At 40.7% G+C, this 14,902-nt stretch overlaps 1 protein-coding gene across 6 annotated transcripts in view; it reads left to right on the top strand.

The window, feature by feature from the left end:
• FAM184A (family with sequence similarity 184 member A) overlaps nt 1–14,902 on the top strand; it is a 253,280-nt gene that overhangs the window by 157,965 nt on the left and 80,413 nt on the right. For all 6 annotated transcript variants that reach the window (XM_075202995.1, XM_075202994.1, XM_075202992.1 and 3 more), the window contains one exon: nt 12,898–13,095. In XM_075202995.1, the coding sequence (XP_075059096.1) occupies nt 12,898–13,095 (198 nt within the window). The remainder of the gene's footprint in view (nt 1–12,897; nt 13,096–14,902) is intronic.

Raw genomic sequence — 14,902 nt, 5'->3', positions numbered from 1 at the left:
CAAGATCAGGCCACCAGGTAATGATCACAGGTGGTTTAAATAGGGAGGGTTGCCTGATCATCCAATCAATTAAAAGCAACAGATACTGAAGGTCTAATAAGGGCTGCACATGCGCAGACCCTCAGGATGGCGGACGGCCACGGTTCCTGAACACAGGAGAAATGGCACTCACAGTCCGGTGAGTGACACATATCCAGAATGAGCCATGTTGCAATGACATCCCTTAGTTTTTGTAACAGATTGTCAGCTGTATGCCTTTTAGTGAAGCCGGGGATACACAGAGTAGCCTGCCTCCGACAAATGTGACCTTCTTGGATAGATATTGCTACTGTTCCTGCTGGGGAAGGCGATTCACCAATCCAGTGGGCTGTCACAATCATATATTCTGTAGTTTGACCAGTTCTGCTTGTTGACATATCTGTGGTTAAGTGTACAGTGGGTAGAATGGCATTTTGTAGCCCAATAATTACATTTTTACAAACCTTCTGGTAGAGGTGAGGAATAGCTTTTCTATTAAAATGGTGTAGTGATGGATGTTGGTACACAAGACCTCAAGTAACTGTCTAAAGCATTAATTGTGGATGTTGGATGCAGATCTAATACTAGCATAGTCGCCATTGCGTCTGTGATTTGCTTTGTGACTGGGTGACAGCTTTCATACTTGCTTCCTCTTGCAAAGGATTGTTTAACAGTCAATTGTTGTAAACTACTAGTAGTCTTCTTCATGATCTGCTTCTGGGATGAAGATTCACCCCCAGCAGCAGCAGCAGTGGGACTAACGCTCAAGAATTATTTTGAGGAATCCAGGATAGTGGATTAGTCATCTAGCCTTAGCAACTTGGATGCAGGACTAACTCCGATCGCTACTGAGGGTGTAGATTGCAGATGGCAGGTTCTAGCTGAGAGAAGGGACCTAGCTAATGCTGAACTGCTTGTTGTTATTTTTTTAGCAAAAGTTTCCGATTTTCCCAACAGCTTGCCATGAACTCGTTTCAAATGGCGTAACATGGATGAGGTTCTTAGATAATTAGGGTCCCTACCTCTACTGACTGTGGCTTTTCAAATGCTACAAATGGCTAGATGACTGTTGTCAGGATTTGGGTAGAAATAATTCCACACATAACAGGTTGATATTTTGGTCTTATGCCCAGGCATGATAATGGCCTTTTTCTTATTACCTGCAAGAACTGCTTCCACTGGTGCAGGACTTACACAAACAACATCATCTTCATCAACATCCTCATTGGCGCCCTCGTCAGCTACACAAATATCCCCCTCATCCTGTTGCAATTCCAAAGTGGCATCCTCAATTTGTGTATCACCGGCTACACTTGGGCTGTTCATGCACACATCTGCAGAAATGCTGAAAGGGGCCTTCTTTATGGGTACACTATGAGAAAGGTCAGGCTTACACATAGCATTCGTGGATAGATTCTCCTCAGGGATTTGTGTCATTTCTGAATCTGAACATACATTTTCCTCTAATGCCTTACTGTTTTCTTCCAGCTCAGCTTTTACATGTAGAAGTATGTGACTGCAGATTTTGAAGAACACTGCCAGCCCTATTATTTCTATTTCAGCAATGACAATTAGCAATGGAGCTGTTCTGTTTGTGTGTAAGCTATATAATACAGTACAATGTGACTGCAGATTTAGAACAAGACTGCCAGCCCTATTATTTCTATTTCAGCAATGACAATTAGCAATGAAGCAATGGACCGCTCCTGTTTGTGTGTTAGCTATATAACACAATACAATGTGACTGCAGATTTAAAACAACACTGGCAGCCCTATTATTTCTATTTCAGCAATGACAATTAGCAATGGAGCTGTTCTGTTTCTCTGTGAGCTATAACTCAGTAGAATGTCACTGGAGACTACCCCTCCTCTTTCTTTTCTAGCTATGATGCTGCCCAACTGCACTAGAGACTGCCAAGAACCGTGCCACCCCTTCTGTGTCTCTCTGTGAAATGGCACTGGATCACCGTGGATGGCGGTACTTATAGAATCCAAAACTCGCGAGATCCGACGACGTAACAATGACGTTTTGCCTCGTTTTCAATTCTGAGGGTGTGCGAAAGTACCAAGTCGGCTCGGCTCGGTACTCAGATCTGCTACGTTCGGGTGGGCTCAGTTCTCGGAGCATCTCTATAAACAACTTCCACTCTGGCTGTTACTTTACTCAAATTATCTGCCAGGATCTAAATCCTCAATGACTTGTCACACTTTTTGTAAGAGATGGGAATGCCATGTGTATAAAAAAAAGTACAACTCCAGTTGTCCACCAAGCCCAGTCCTAACTTCAAAAGAAAATTTCTGGTCCAAGACCTGTTCCAGGGGATGACAATAGAAATAGACTGGGGAAAGGAAAACAAAAAAAAAACTTGGATACTATATACATTAGAATAAAATAAACTCTTGATATAGCCTCTCAGTCTCAATAGAGTCGGGGGTCTCGTGCCAGGCCATGGAACCTCTTCAATTATTGTATGTGTACTATAAACTCTTTGTAAGATATAAGCCACTTACCTTTTTGGCCATTAAGGTTGTGTCACTAAATGTAAACTGCCTGAATACTCCCATGCTGAACTGCAAGCCAAGGGGGGCAGCAATTATTTTACATAATAATTCCTCCTTTACACCAATTAAAACTATAACTGACCTAGAAGTGAGATTTATAGGTCAACAAGTCACCCTAAGATGCATATTCAATTATGGGGTGCGAAGGAAAATCAACATTATTGCGGTACCACAAATTACCTTTGCGCCCCGTTCCAGCGCATTACTGCGATCCCGGGACCTAATTAAATATGCCCCTAATATTGGATTTTGTTCACGCACCCAACTCCTTAAATGTAAATTCTGCACTTGGTTCTACAAACAACATATCAACCTGTCAGAGGACCATATTGTTTTGGGGAAGACTTTAATATTATCCTAGACCCAAAGTTAGATAAGTCCCGGCCTTTTCACGAATCTCAGAAATTGTCTACCTGGTAAACTTCCTCTGAGCCAAGCTGATAAGTTTGTCTCAAATGTTTTCAACTTAATGCGATGAACACAATACCCCTAGCGACAGTATGGGAAGCCCATAAACCTTTAACTTGTCCATCAAAATAAGCTGAAATAATTGGAGGCAAACTAAACAGCTGCGCCCGGAGGAAGTCGAGTAGAGCAAAAGCTGTTTTAGAATCCCAGATACAGACACTAAACATCAATGTTGGTCAAGTAATAAAATAGGGCGCAAAGTAACTGCTTACAGAAGGCAGCTTAATGTTTTGTTTGCTTGTAATGTAGGTAAGACTTTAATATGACCCTTATGGCTTTTATAGCAAAGAATAAAAAGCAGACACACTATTAGCCATCAAACTAAAAGCTAGAATCTATGTCTCCAGTCACTGACGAATTTAGATCTTTTTATGCCTCTCTATACAATATGACAGACCTCAGACAAAACTCTGAAACGTAACTTGGCCATCAATCAATGCTTGATGCTTGCGGTTTTTCCTCTGTTATTTCCCTCAGCCATGACTGCAGAAAGAATCCCTTAAAGCTATAAAATCACCTAAACTCACACCAGGAATTGGGTGATATACAAGCCAGCAAAGGACCCTAATTTTTGTGCAAGCTGACATCCAGTCTCATCTTTGAAAATTGACCAAAATATTTGCTAAAGTGTTGGCAACCAGATTGAGTGAAATAATCCCCACAACTCCCATAAACCCACCTAAGCATGCATGGCATGTAGAGGTGAAAGGTTTTTTTTTTAAAATAAAACCACATGGTCTGCCTAAAAATGACTAACATCTCTAAAAATTATATTTCACATTCACTATTACATTCAAAGTTTTGCCACTACTAAGATCTAATTCAAGAGCTGATAGTCTTAGGAAGTCTTCAGTTACACCCTAAGTGATTCCAAAATAGAATCACAACCTAATTTAATCAAAGTAACTTTAAGACAAACAATAACTTGCATGAATGTAGTATTATAAATGTCAAGTCTGTCTTATACATGAGTGCTTTAATAACACAAAAACAGAACATAATTAGAGTTTAATATCATCATCATCTATTTATATAGCGCCACTAATTCTGCAGTGCTGTACAGAGAACTCACTCACATCAGTACCTGCCCCATTGGGGCTTACAGTCTAAATTCCCTAATATAGACACACACACACTCACACACAGACAGATAGGGAGACAGACAGACAGAGAGGGAGAGACTAGGATCAATTTAGATAGCAACCAATTAACCTACCAGTATGTTTTTTTTGGAGACGGGAGGAAACTGGAGCACCCGGAGGAAACCCATGCAAACACATGGAGAACATACAAACTCCACACAGATAAGGCCATGATTGGGAATCGAACTCATGACCCCAGTGCTGTGAGGCAGAAGTGCTAACCACTAGGCCACTGTGCTGCCCACAGTTAATATGACAAAAAGTCACAATGATTATGAAATAAAAATGTTGATAACAAAATGACATATAGAAATAGAAATGTCAAACAGTTTTCTTAAAATAAAATAGCAATAAAACACAGATGCAGTCATAACGCACACTCATGTTCTCGGTAATCTACCGCCTGGGGATAGTTAGATGGTATGGACAATTCATCAGTAGAAGACTAAGCCCCAAGAACTGCCAATTTCTATAATCAATTTCTTACTTTTAAACATTTTTCCCTGCTCAAACCTAAGCCCCTTCCCCCATCGTCTGTGGTATCACTGAAAGAAAAAAAATGTGCTGGCAGTCTAATTTGTTTTACAACTGTTTCATTGCCCCTTGTTCAAAAGCAGTTCTTACTATGGGTTCTATAAATATTAAAGCTCTCTTCTGGAACATTGTAGAGATATGACATTAAATCCACTAAATATAGTATGATTTTCTGCACATATGCTATGAAACATGATTACGTTTTATCGGCAGTTAGAGTATCTACCTGTTTTACTTATGGGACTGATAAATATCAGTGACACATTTCATGTGGCTGTTCCAATGGTTACAAATTTATACAGACATCTTCCCACATATGGATTTTGGAAAGTATTACCTTGATTTTTCCCTTTAAGTAATATACCTACACTTGGTGTGACCATAAATATGGTCCTTTCTAGCATCTGTGGGCTGTGCAATCAAGGCATATTTGACAGGCCGTCTATGATTCTAAATAGATTCTGCATACTTGATTTTGGTATCAAAGTCTACTTATCTATGGCTCCCTAAGAATTTTAGTCCCAAAAGGGGTACCACAGCATTTTCCTGTCATATCTGGGACTACACTATTTAGTTGTGTAAACTTTAATCAGCGTCTTACTCAGTCCTCTGTGTTCCAATCAGCAATGTACGCCAAATATGGCTCCCAAGAGTTTTCATCGCCTGTCTCTAAAACAAAATGACATTCTTGGATGACCTTGCATTGCTTGGAAACTTGTCTGACTTCTTTCATTTACAATCCATTATAAGTAGGCATTTTTATCAATATCTCCATACATTTCTCTCACTCTTAAGTTAAGGCTGGCCAACCTGTGGCTCTCAGGTGTTGTGAAACTACAAGTCCCAGCATGTTCTGCCAGCTATAGACTGCCTTTCTACTGACAAAGCATGCTGGGGCTTGTAGTTTCACAACACCTAAAGAGCCGTAGGTTGGTCAGGCTTGCTCTAAGTCTACAACTCCCCTGGATCTTGTTCGACATTGGAAGAATATTGTTTGTTTCATCCCACTTCAAGAGGTGTAATTTCGTCCATATGTAAGATTTTGAATATGTTCATCCTTCCTAAGAAATTATTGGCTAATGTGAGGTGAGAAGAGGAGATGGGAGTGTCACACAAACCTGATGAGGGACTATAATCTAACAATGTCTTTCAAAGAATTCAATATGTGTTCGCACCCAAGAAAATGAATATAATAATCTCTCCCAGGATCCATGCCTTTTCTCCAGCCTCCTTTAATTTATGATGGAATCAGTGAGACTAGATAGGTACCTTCACCCACCTATCTCCCAAACTGACATCCTTCTAGTTTGGGATTAGTAAATTGATATTGTCTGTTACAGGAATATCAACCAATAATACCCCATTCATACTGCAGCAAAATCCCGGGTTTTTCCCGGGGCGAGCTCAAACGACCCGGGTCTTGGTGCAGTATGAATGGTACAAGTGAAAAATCCCGAGTCTAAAAACCCGGGTCTTCAACCCGGGACTTATCGAGGGGTAATTCCCGGGTCGGACACGGGTTGCACTATGAATGGTGCAACCCGGGTTTGAGAGAGAGAGAGAAAGAATTTTTTCATATTTTATATTCCAGCTTTCAGCCAATGAAAAGTGCTCTGGTGATGACTCCCACAAATTGCCAGGGCACAGACTTGTGCAGTATGAATGGAGTCAACCCGGGGAATTCCCGGGTCCAACGTGCAGTATGAATGGTGTTTCTGAGCTGGGACGCTCCGAGCCCCTGCAAAAACCTGGCTTCAAAAACCCGGGATATTGCAGGGGCGGCAGTATGAAAGTGGTATTACTCAGCTGAGTTCCCTCCCCTCACCCAACCCACTCCTAGGGGTAAATGTATTAACTGCCGATTTTTTCAAATCGCCGGCAATGACTTTAAAGGCAAAACAATGCCTTTAAAGCCATTGCCGATTTAAACTTTCACTGCAAGTACACCGTATGGCGGTGAGTTGTTAAAATCGGCAGTTAATATATTTATCCCCTGTAGTTAAAAATTATATAATAAGAACACTTACTTACTAGTTTGACGCACCTAGTTCTGTTATCAATTGTTAGGAATAACTAATATTTTGTGCACTTTGTCAATCTCTTATAAAAGAGTTTGACAACTGTGGTTTACATTCTATTGTGTCAAGTATGATAGCTTACCCAATTTGTTGAGTTTCATAAGGGCTTAGATAAAAACCCTACAGGTCTTGTATTTTAATAGATGTGGCCCAGAGTGACCCCCTCCCCCCTACTGCCTTCCCATCCTGCTCCCCCCCCCCTCATTCACCTCCTTTGCATATATCTACCCCTTATGTGCCCAAATTTATGTATAGAAAAGAATTACCGTATTTCCCCATGTATAAGACGCACCTTTTCCCCAAAACTTTTGGGACTAAAACCTGGGTGCCTCTTATACAGAGGTAGCGGGGATGCAGGGGGGGGAGCATTAGAGTGACAGCGGGGGGATCGAGGGGGAGCGGGACAGCATTAGAGTGACAGTGGGGGGATCGAGGGGGAGCGGGGCAGCATTATAGTGACAGCCAGGGCTGCCAAGAGGAATTCAAGGCCCGGGTACAACAAATTCATGGGCCCCCCCCCCCTCATAGTCAAACAAGCCCCAAAAATTTTGGTGTGTAGTAATACATTCAGGGGCGTGGCAATGCGCCGTTAGGGCGTGACTAGCCTAACGGCGGTGCAAAATTTTTCGAAGTTGTGGTCATGCATTTAGGGGTGTGGCAAATGTGCCATTGGGGCGTGGCTAGCATCAAAATCACTAGACTCTCAATTCGCCGGAGCGTCACATATTTTCAAGCACTCCTGACTTTCAGGACATCTACCACCACAGTGTAGTATACAAAGAATGCAGTGTGTACACAAACAGTTCAGTCTTGGCCTACACCTTACATTGGGCACAACATTCACCAAAAATTGCCATTGTCCCTACTAGAATCACAACATTTCACACACTGTGCTGATCTCTCCTACCTGTTCTTCTCACTTTCTCCACCTGTGGCTGCTGGTTTCTTTAGTTGTGGCTTGTCCGGATCCAGGAATGTTGAAGGACCTATTTTGAAAAAAAATGGCTACATTTAGAAAATTACAGCCAGCCCCGGCGTTAAATCAATAGCACTCACGATTAATAATTAGGCCTTCCTCCAGCCCCAACATTAAAATAATACTATTCACATTTAATAAATAAACCTATTTCCCTTCCTGCAAACAGCCCCAGCAGTACCTATTTCTTGCAACCATCACTGCCATTAAATAATTCATAGTCACATTTAATAAATAGACCTCATTCTCCCTAAACTCACCCCAACATTCAATAGCCCCCAAACCTTTTTTTCTCCTCTGTTCCTTTCTCCTTTTTTTCCTCCACTGTTCCTCTTTCCCACTTTTTTTTCTCCTCTGTTCCTCTTTCCCACTTTTTTTTCTCCTCTGTTCCTCTCTCCCACTTTTTTTCTTCCACTGTTCCTCTTTCCCACTTTTTTTCCTCCTCTGTTCCTCTCTCCCACTTTTTTTTCCTCCTCTGTTCCTCTTTCCCACTTTTTTCTTCCTCTGTTCCTCTTTCCCACTTTTTTTCCTCCTCTGTTCCTCTCTCCCACTTTTTTTCCTCCACTGTTCCCTTTTCCCACTTTTTTTCCTCCTCTGTTCCTCTCTCCCACTTTTTTTTCCTCCTCCGTTCCTCTTTCCCACTTTTTTCCTCCTCTGTTCCTCTTTCCCACTTTTTTTTCCTCCTCTGTTCCTCTTTCCCACTTTTTTTTCTCCTCTGTTCCTCTCTCCCACTTTTTTTTCCTCCTCTGTTCCTCTTTCCCACTTTTTTTTCCTCCACTGTTCCTCTTTCCCACTTTTTTTTTTATTCCCCTGTGGCTCTCTGCTTTTTTTTCCTCCTGTTTCTCTCTCCCCTTTCTTTATAGTACTGTCCCTCTCTGTTTTCCTCCCCTTGCCTCTCCGTTTCTTTACTTACCTTTTGTCAACTTCTTTCCTTTCTTTTCTTCTCTTCTGTCTCCTCTTCTGTCTTCTTTCTTCATGCTGGCTGCGGCGCTCCTCACTGACTGACGGGCGTGACTTGATGACGTCACGCCCGGCAGTCAGTGTGAATAGAGAAGAGGAGAGGAGGGACCCGGCGCAGCGCGATCACGTGAGTATCGGGGGTTTTTTTGTTTTTTTTATTCCAGCTCCCCCCACCAACGAATACCCCCCCACCCTCCCCCCTCCCCGCGGGAAAAATAAAAAATAATAAAAAAAAAATCGCAAGAAAGAAAATTTTTAAAAAAATAAAATAATTTTAATTAGCGGAGAGGGCCCGGCCCGGGCCCCCTGGCATGGTCGAGCCCGGGTAAAATGTACCCACCCCCCCCTGCCCTCTCGGCGGCCCTGGTGACAGCGGGGGGATCAAGGGGGAGCAGGGCAGCAGTATAGTGACAGCGGGGGGATCGAGGGGGAGCAGGGCAGCAGTATAGTGACAGCGGGGGGATCGAGGGGGAGCACGGCAGCATTAGAGTGGCAGCGTGGGGATCGAGGGGGAGCGGGGCAGCATTACAGTAACAGCAGAGGGATCGAGGGGTAGCCGGGCAGCATTACAGTGACAGCAGGGGGATCCAGGAGGAGGCGGACAGAGGCACAGTGACAGCGGGGAGGGGGGGCGATTGTAGGGAGAGTGTGCTACCCTGCTGCTCCATTACACTCTCCCTGCCTTTTTTGACAGCTACCTTAATATTTTTTTCCTTAAATTTTGGGGCCAAAATTAAGGTGCGTCTTGTACATGGTAGCGCCTTATACTTGGGGAAATACGGTATACTGTGTTCATCATTAGTATACACATAAAATGTTGTATTGAGTCTTACTGTACACTCCTCAACTGTGCATGTTATACATTTTGTACTTACGTAAGAATTATTTTTTAGTAATTTTTCTTTATTAAGTAAAAACATAGCAAATTTATCACGATGTAAAGTCCTTTGTAACGGAGACAATTTCTGTGCTGCAAGTTCAATAGCATCATGTGACACAGATCTTGTCCCTAAAGTGAATTGCTGGATGGACTGGGGTATACTTCTGGCCAAAGTAGAAGATTATTTCTAAGATATGGAAGACTACCCTTTAAGTTTCATACAGCTACTGCATCAGGAGTGTCACATCCCTGTAGCTGTAGAGTGGGTAATGCAGTTCCTGCCAAAATCATTTTCTACTTTGGGTAGAGGTGTTTTTGAGTGAGGCTGATATTGGACTTTTTGTTAATGCATGTGGTTTTAGGTGAATAAATTTAAAGAACGTACCGGACAGTGATTATTTTATTAAAATAATTTTTCATATTGTTTATATGATTTTCTTTTAAATATTTTTATTTTTAGCAACAGTAAGTACAGATAAATAAACATGACTAATAATGCAGATCCTGTGTCAAATTGATATATGGACACATAAAAGCAACAACCAAACAACAAAACAAAGAGGTTCGAGCAATAATAATAGGAGTCATATCAATATAGGAAACACCGTTTTTTTACATTTCTGTTGGGGAATAGATGACAGGTTGTTAAAGATAAGCAGGTTGAATAATTAGTATATAGAGATAAATTTGCCTTATCTAGTTGTTTGGATCATTATGTTTCTGGCAGCCATAAGTATTCTGTCACTTGTAGATCTACAATCTCCAGCATATCATCATATCAGCAGCAGTATCTATTTATATAGTGTCACTAATTCCACAGTGCTGCACAGAGAACACACTCACATCAGTCTCTGTCCCATTGGTGCTTACAGTCTAAATTCCCTAACATACACACACACAGACAGAGAGAGAGAGACTAGGGTCAATTTGATAGCAGCAAATTAACCTACTAGTATGTTTTTGGAGTGTTGGAGGAAACCGGAGCACCCGGCAGAAACCCACACAAACACGGGGAGAACATACAAACTCCACACAGATAAGGCCATGGTCAGGAATCGAACTCATGACCCCAGCGCTGTGAGGCAGAAATGCTAAGCCATCCTGCCCCATATGCAAGCAATTTATGGTCACCAGGGCTTGTTGGCACCAGTAGTGCCATATAAAAAATCCTGAATTCTATCATCTAATTATTTTTTACCCCAATACCAGCTGGGTACGTGGATCTATTGTTTTCAGTATGGGACTGTTTTTTTTCCAAGGGAGGAAAGCCAAGGGAATTTAGCCCAGGACTGAATAGATTGGGGCTTGGTGACATTATAACAGGAGGACCCCGTGCTGCAGGTTTCCCTGTTACAGTGTCAACTTTTCATAGCCTACTGCGGACTGTGGCTTTTGCAAAGGGAAGCCATGCTGTTTGTCCTCCCGCAGTTGCTGAAACCAGCCCAGGCTATGATTGCTGGTCCTGGTATTACTTTTGGGGAATCAAAATTATCAGCACAGATTTTTCCTCCTGACAGGTGTATCTCCAGGTGCAAATAAACACAAGATAGAGATATGTAAAAAGTGTAATATAGATGCAGGGATACACATTTTTTTGTGCATGTATGTTGTGAAAGTCAAATAATTGGATGAAGTAAACTAAATTGAGTAATATTGATTTACTGTGCGTTTGCGATTAGTACGCCACGTGTAGTGACACAATCGTACGGATTAATAACACACATTTACATTCGCACTTACACTTTTATTAAGGTTCCAATCTACATTTGTTTATTAGTAAAATGTATTAACAATTATTTATACATAGATAAAACTATAGTAAAGGTATTTATGGTTCAGGTCCTCTAAAAGTTTGGTGTCATATTAAAGCTTATTTCACCAGCATTAAACCGGTTTCGACAGAGTAGCGATCGCCTCTAGCTTGTCGCAAGTTATGAGCAATATGAGATTAATACTTTGCACTTTGTTTATGGGTCAGTTTGAACTGATTATGCGGCGGGAATACGTGTAGGCAACAGTTGGAGTAAGCTGCCTCCCATCCATGGAAAACATCAAATCAACTGACTTATGGCCAGCAGTCTACTGGAACATTATTAACCCTGGACCAAGAAAGACCTCTCTTGGTGTTATCTGTGTATATTTGTGACATCATCACTGTTTATAGTCATTCAAACTGCATTGCATATAAGCAAGCTCCTGGGCCATTGTTAAGTCTCTATCTTCCTGATTACAAACTACATGGACCTGGGACCAGGACACGCTAGCGAAAATTTAATGTATTTGGTTTCTATACTTCCCTGATTATTGTTAAACTTTTTATGTGTCATAATGGCTTGCTGTAAATCCTGCTATCTTTTGCTATTAAATCTCTTTGTGCATTGGAACCACAATAATCGCATTGGGCAATGGACAATTGGTAGCGATAAAACGAACATAACAACGTGCAGTACGAAACAGCATGTTTTACGCTTAAAAATGGCCTTGAGTCCATCTCTAAGTGACCCCTAAAGTGTACATGTGTAAAAAAGTAAAACATTTGTCTAGTGAGGGCAATAAGGCTTTGGGTCCAGCAGCTAATAGCTCTAAGCCCCTGCATGCACAATCTCCACCGACTGAGTCTAATCCCAGAGCAGAAATCTAATTTTTTTATGTAGGGTGATGCAGTTTCCTGTACCTGAAATACATTCAGCAACACCCCAGTCCGTAGAGCTTCTCCCATCAGCAGCAAAGTTTTGCACTCCTGTAGTTGTCTCGATTGTGACATGCTAAGCCATGCCATTACCCATATAGATGTATACATTCTCACAAAAATAGGTGCATGTTCTCACAACAGTGATTGCAATATAGGGTTGCAGTTTTGCAGCTTTATAAATAAAGCGAACCACACTATAACATTGTACCAGCTTTGCAAACAGTTCAAAAATATCAAGAAAGTTAGGAGTTTGGCAAACTAGATGTGCTAACTCTCTTTTATCTGATGTCAAAATGTATGTTTCCATTTAAAATGCCTCCAGGAGAAATAGAGAAATTCAGAATTATACCTGACATTTTAGGTTTACAGACTGTCATTTTTTTTCTTCTCTTCTTGCTTGGTAATAAATCATGTATGGCAAGTCATAGAAAGGAAGTTTAAATTATACATCTATTTATGAATTCAAGCAGAGTAAACAACAATGAAAAGTAATATATGTTAGTTTTTCAAGGCTGATTGATGGGTCTAAAAATTGATGTATGGACGAGCAATTGCATAATGTGTTTGTCTTGTCTCATTCTTTGCAGAAAATCAATGAAGCAAAGCAGACCCAACGCGAATGCTATGAGAAAGAGCTGATTAACCTGCGCATCAAATTTGAGGAGGAGACGGTACAGCTAAAAGAGGTTCATGCAAAGATGTTAGAGGAGATGTCATGGAAACATCAAGCAACGCTCGAGGCAGCACACAGCTCTACAAATAAGGAGAAGAAGAAGCTACAGATGGTGAGTCACAGTGAATGCAAACACAACACTTATTTCTTAAGCAAACAGTGAAATGTTTATTTTACAGTCTCTAAATGGTTTAATTCATAATTCATTTAAATGAAACATGCAGCAGAATTCCTAATTGTTAACTTATTGGCTGTTATAATAAAAAAAACAACAGGTGTTTATAAAACAGGTGTGTTATAATAGATATAAGAGAACATAGTATGTTACATTTACAATCTCTTATTAGTTATTATTGATCAGAAGATTGATCATCTATTTTACTATAAAAACTATTTTATGATATATCAATAAAAATGAAACTCGTAAAATCAGTGAATTAGCAACAAGTGAAAATCAACGTGATAGTTAAGACCACTAAAAGCTCCCTCAGTTCCTATATTTTCTGTGGTAGCATTTAGCAATTCACTGATTGCTCCAATAAGTATAGGCTGAACACTATATCTAGCAAGCATTCGTGTTCTATCAACCATATAATGTGAACTATAATTAGCAGCTTTGCATATTCAATGCACAATATCTGATAAGAAAAGTACAATGCGACCCTCTCATTTGAGAATCTTCGATCATTTAGTTTAGGTGCTACACTATGATTCCAATCTTAGGGAGACAATACTTCTCCTTGTGACTTGAATGAAGACTATCTGATACGGAAAACACTGTCTTTGCACGACTTTTCTAACAAAAGTACTATTGCAAATACAACTGACAGCTATTAAGAGTAATGATCTACAATGGTTGGACAATGAATTAGGAATTTTTTAGTTTCTAAAATTTTGCCATATGGCATGGCTCCCCATCTTGCATGAATAATCCATACCTTCCCTGAAACCATTCTCTTATCTGGGGATAAGACGACTGTTAACAAGCTCAATATACTGCTCCTGTCCGTTAGCGATATTTCTTTAGTGGTCAGTAATCAGATAAGGTATAAGTTCTTGCATGTCCTTTTAACTTGTTAATAAAACTAAAGCATATTGTGACTTGCAAAGCTATAGGCCTGAGCCCTGAACATTTTTTTCTGAACAAATCAAGTTAACTCTATGTAATAAAATTGTTTTTATAGTCAAAGAAATTAACAATCTTCAGTTCATTAATAACTAATGTTAGATTGTAAGTGCACTACAAACTCTGCTCTCTTATTTCTGTACCAATTCTGGTTTAGTGGTAGCACCTTCATCATTATCATCATCATCATCATCATCAACATTTATTTATGTAGCGCCAGCAAATTCCGTAGCGCTTTACAATTGGGAACAAACATTGATAAGACAATACTGGGTAATACATACAGACAGAGAAGTAAGAGAACCCTGCTCGCAAGTCTATAGGACAATGGGAGTTAGAGACACAAGGGCATGTGCTACATCATATTGCACAATGGACCAGCTAGAACACAAAGGTAAAAGTATTGAGTGGGCTGTGTGTGTTGCAATGTTGGTCAGAGGGTTGTTGTCTTGCATTAGCAGTGTAGAGGATGGTAATAGGGTAATCTAGGGAAATTAAGATGGTGGTTGAGGAATATCATAACCTTGTCTGAAGAGGTGGGTTTTCAGTGAACGCTTGAAGGTTTGAAGACTAGAAGAAAGTCTTATTATGCGTGGGAGGGAATTCCACAAAGTGGGTGCAGCCCGGAAAAAATCCTGTAACCGAGAATGGGAGGATGTGATGAGAGTGGAGGAGAGACGTAGATCTTGTGCAGAACGGAGGTGTCGAGTAGGGAGATATTTCGAGACAAGTGAGGAAATATATGTCGGTGCAATTTTGTTGATGGCTTTGTATGTTAGTAGAAGAATTCTAT

This window comes from Mixophyes fleayi, chromosome 3 (genome assembly GCF_038048845.1).
Source record: "Mixophyes fleayi isolate aMixFle1 chromosome 3, aMixFle1.hap1, whole genome shotgun sequence".
NCBI lineage: Eukaryota > Metazoa > Chordata > Amphibia > Anura > Limnodynastidae > Mixophyes > Mixophyes fleayi.
This window is presented reverse-complemented; position numbering and strand designations above follow the sequence as displayed.